Source organism: Salvelinus namaycush, chromosome 20, assembly GCF_016432855.1.
Source record: "Salvelinus namaycush isolate Seneca chromosome 20, SaNama_1.0, whole genome shotgun sequence".
Taxonomy (NCBI): Eukaryota; Metazoa; Chordata; class Actinopteri; order Salmoniformes; family Salmonidae; genus Salvelinus; species Salvelinus namaycush.
The window spans coordinates 266,424-270,000 of NC_052326.1; the positions used below are offsets into that span (position 1 = coordinate 266,424).

The window sequence follows — 3,577 nt, forward strand, 5'->3', positions numbered from 1 at the left end:
GTTTAAGAGTGACACGGAAAGATATTGAGAAAAATCAAGTGAAATCCTTAGTTTTATCCTATAGTTTAGGGTTTTCCAAACTTTTTTACTGGGGAACACCCCCCCCCCTTCCCCACGCACAAGCAAGCCACATCTATTTCTATGGGCACAAGCAATGTTCATGAAATTTTGTAGGTTTAAAGCTTATTTCCCATAATTCTATACATTTTGTTATGGGGTGCAGAGAAAATGTTGCCATTTTAAAACAAATTCCCTGCAATTCTACACATTCTGCCATTTCTTATGTGTGTTCATGTGATAGTTGAGTGCTTCAAAACATTACAACAAAATCAACAGGCTAGAAAAAACCCAGATAAAAAAAACGTTTGCTGACATGGCCTAGTTGATCTAAGCACTTCTAACAAGGTATACAGTATATCATATGAAAGGTCTGCAAACTGCTGATGCAATATAGAAATTGCACAGTAAGTTTGGAGTAAGTTGAAAGCCGGAGTGAGTTCCCCCTGACGACCCCTCTTCTTCCCCATGCTGACCTTTCGCTCCCCCACAGTTTGGGAGCCACTGCTATAGCTGATGTTCATGAAGAGCACGTACATTATTGACACATTGTTAAAACACAAGCAAAGGCAGGGGGAAATAAAAATGACAGAAATCCCTCCATGTTCTTCTCCTTTTCCTTCTTCGTGGCCAAACAAGCTGCCAGAGGACGTGGCAACAGGAGGAGGATTCAGGGAAGGGCTGCCGAGACGACCAAGCTCTGTCCCTCTCTCTAGCTTTCCGGCCTGCTCTCCCTAGTCGCTGGGCCCTTGATGAGACGTTTGTTGCCTCTCTTCCCTGCTGGGCCACGAGGCTTGGCGAAGGCCTGCTTGAAGGCCTGCTGCTTAGGATGGACCTCATCATACAGGAACTCCTCTGTCAACTCACCCCCACTGTCAATCTCCATCTGTAAACAGACATAATAACACAGAGTAAATGCACACTTCCACACACACACAGAGCAGTATTGTAAGAACACAAAGACCCTGTTGTGTGTACAATATGTGCATTTCAGCTGATTACCTTCTTGGCCACCTCCAGATGGTAATCCTTCTCCACCTCATCCAGCAGTCGACTCTTACAACTGGAGTACAGCATCCGCTCCTTAATGCTACAGCTGTACCCTGGCATGGAGTAGATGAACACTGAGAGGAAGAGAAAGAAGGCAAAGAAAAGATGGGTCCTTCCACCTCAAAAAGCACAAGAAACAGAGTTGACACCCAATTGTTCTGCTCAGAACGAAATGATAGGAAAATAATTTGGGTTCTAAACCCTGGTTTCAAATGCTAATTATTTTTCTAATTTGTGTCACAAATTCAATGCAAGATGTCACATATATTATAATTTTCACACATTTCCAAATCATGATGTTACTTATAGATTGTTTGGACATGAAGCGCGAAAATGCTATTATAGATACCATTCACTTGCATTGGATTTGTGCCACGAATACTAAAAAGTTTGGATCCCCATTAGCTTTTGCAGCTACTCTCCCTGGGATCCACAAAAAACACAAAACAAAAGACTGATACACTGATAGACAAGGACATTCACACAAGGTAAACAAAACCAAAAACATGGGTTGCTGTCATACCTTGTCTATAGACTGCTTACAGGGTAAGGAACCCAATATGTAATCTTGTAATTTGGGTGAACTATCCCTTTAATACCTAATTGCAGGAACAGCACCACCTAGTGGTCAGAACCTGGTAATATCAGGATGTACGATGGAACATACACCTAACAACTTCAATGTCTAATTTCTCTAAACAGGGGAAAAAAAAGCATTACAAAATTCACTGAGAATACATTACATAGGATGGAAAAACAGTACTGCAAGCCGCAGCTGCATACTACTTGTCAGACATATAGAACTGATACTATATACTAAACTCAGCAAAAAAAGAAACGTCCTCTCACTGTCAACTGCGTTTATTTTCAGCAAACTTAACATGTGTAAATATTTGTCTGAACATAACAAAATTCAACAACTGAGACATAAACTGAACAAGTTCCACAGACATGTGACTAACAGAAATGGAATAATGTGTCCCTGAACAAAGGGGGGATCAAAATCAAAAGTAACAGTCAGTATCTGGTGTGGCCACCAGCTGCATAAGTACTGCAGTGCATCTCCTCCTCATGCACCTGCAAGTTCCCTGACATTTATGGGGGGAATTGCCCTAGCCCTAGCCCTCACCCTCCAATCCAACAGGTCCCAGACGTGCTCAATGGGATTGAGATCCGGGCTCTTCGCTGGCCATGGCAGAACACTGACATTCCTGTCTTGCAGGAAATCATGCACAGAATGAGCAGTATGGCTGGTGGCATTGTCATGCTGGAGGGTCATGTCAAGATGAGCCTGCAGGAAGGGTACCACATGAGGGAGGAGGATGTCTTCCCTGTAACGCACAGCGTTGAGATTGCCTGCAATGACAACAAGCTCAGTCCGATGATGCTGTGACACGCCGCCCCAGACCATGATAGACCCTCCACCTCCAAATCGATCCCGCTCCAGAGTACAGGCCTCGGTGTAACGCTCATTCCTTCAACGATAAACGCGAATCCGACCATCACCCCTGGTGAGACAAAACCGCGACTTGTCAGTGAAGAGCATCTTTTGCCAATCCTGTCTGGTCCAGCGACGGTGGGTTTGTGCCCATAGGCGACGTTGTTGCCGGTGATATCTGGTGAGGACCTGCCTTACAACAGGCCTACAAACCCTCAGTCCAGCCTCTCTCAGCCTATTGCGGACAGTCTGAGCACTGATGGAGGGATTGTGCGTTCCTGGTGTAACTCGGGCAGTTATTGTTGCCATCCTGTACCTGTCCCGCAGGTGTGATGTTCGGATGTACCGATCCTGTGCAGGTGTTGTTACACGTGGTCTGCCACTGTGAGGACGATCAGCTGTCCGTCCTGTCTCAGGCGTCTCACAGTATGTACATTGCAATTTATTGCCCTGGCCACATCTGCAGTCCTCATGCCTCCTTGCAGCCTGCCGAAGGCACGTTCACGCAGATGAGCAGGGACCCTGGGCATCTTTGTTTTGGTATTTTTCAGAATCAGAAGAAAGGCCTCTTTAGTGTCTTAAGTTTTCATAACTGGGACCTCAATCGCCTAACGTCTGTAAGCTGTCAGTGTCTTAACGACCGTTCTACAGGTGCATGTTCATTAATTGTTTATGGTTCATTGAACGAGCATTGGAAACAGTGTTTAAACCCTTTACAATGAAGATCTGTGAAGTTATTTTGGATTTTTACGAATTATCTTTGAAAGACAGGGTCTTGAAAAAGGGATGTGAGTTTAATTGTTGGGGTGGGATTGTCTTGGGGTGTGGTGGGTCTATGGGTGGCTTTTGACCACATCTTTGGATTCCTCATGTCTAACTCATTGTTAGAAAAATGTTGGGTCCAAATCGGATGTTAGGTACTATATTTATTGAATATGATATGAATCTTATGAATTAAAATTGCCAATTTGGGTGCAATCAATTACCTTAATTTCTCAAAGAACAAACTATATTTCAACAAAATAATGTTGC

The 3,577-nt window shown here is 44.0% G+C and overlaps 1 protein-coding gene across 1 annotated transcript in view; it reads right to left on the bottom strand.

Moving 5' to 3' along the window:
• Nucleotides 1-710: 710 nt before the first annotated feature.
• LOC120064935 (twinfilin-2-like) overlaps nt 711-3,577 on the bottom strand; it is a 15,384-nt gene continuing 12,517 nt past the window's right edge. Inside the window, exons 8-9 of the mRNA XM_039015528.1 lie at nt 1,060-1,181; nt 711-943 (exon numbers count right to left, since the gene is read on the bottom strand). Coding sequence (XP_038871456.1) covers nt 770-943; nt 1,060-1,181 — 296 coding nt within the window. The 3' untranslated portion in view covers nt 711-769. The remainder of the gene's footprint in view (nt 944-1,059; nt 1,182-3,577) is intronic.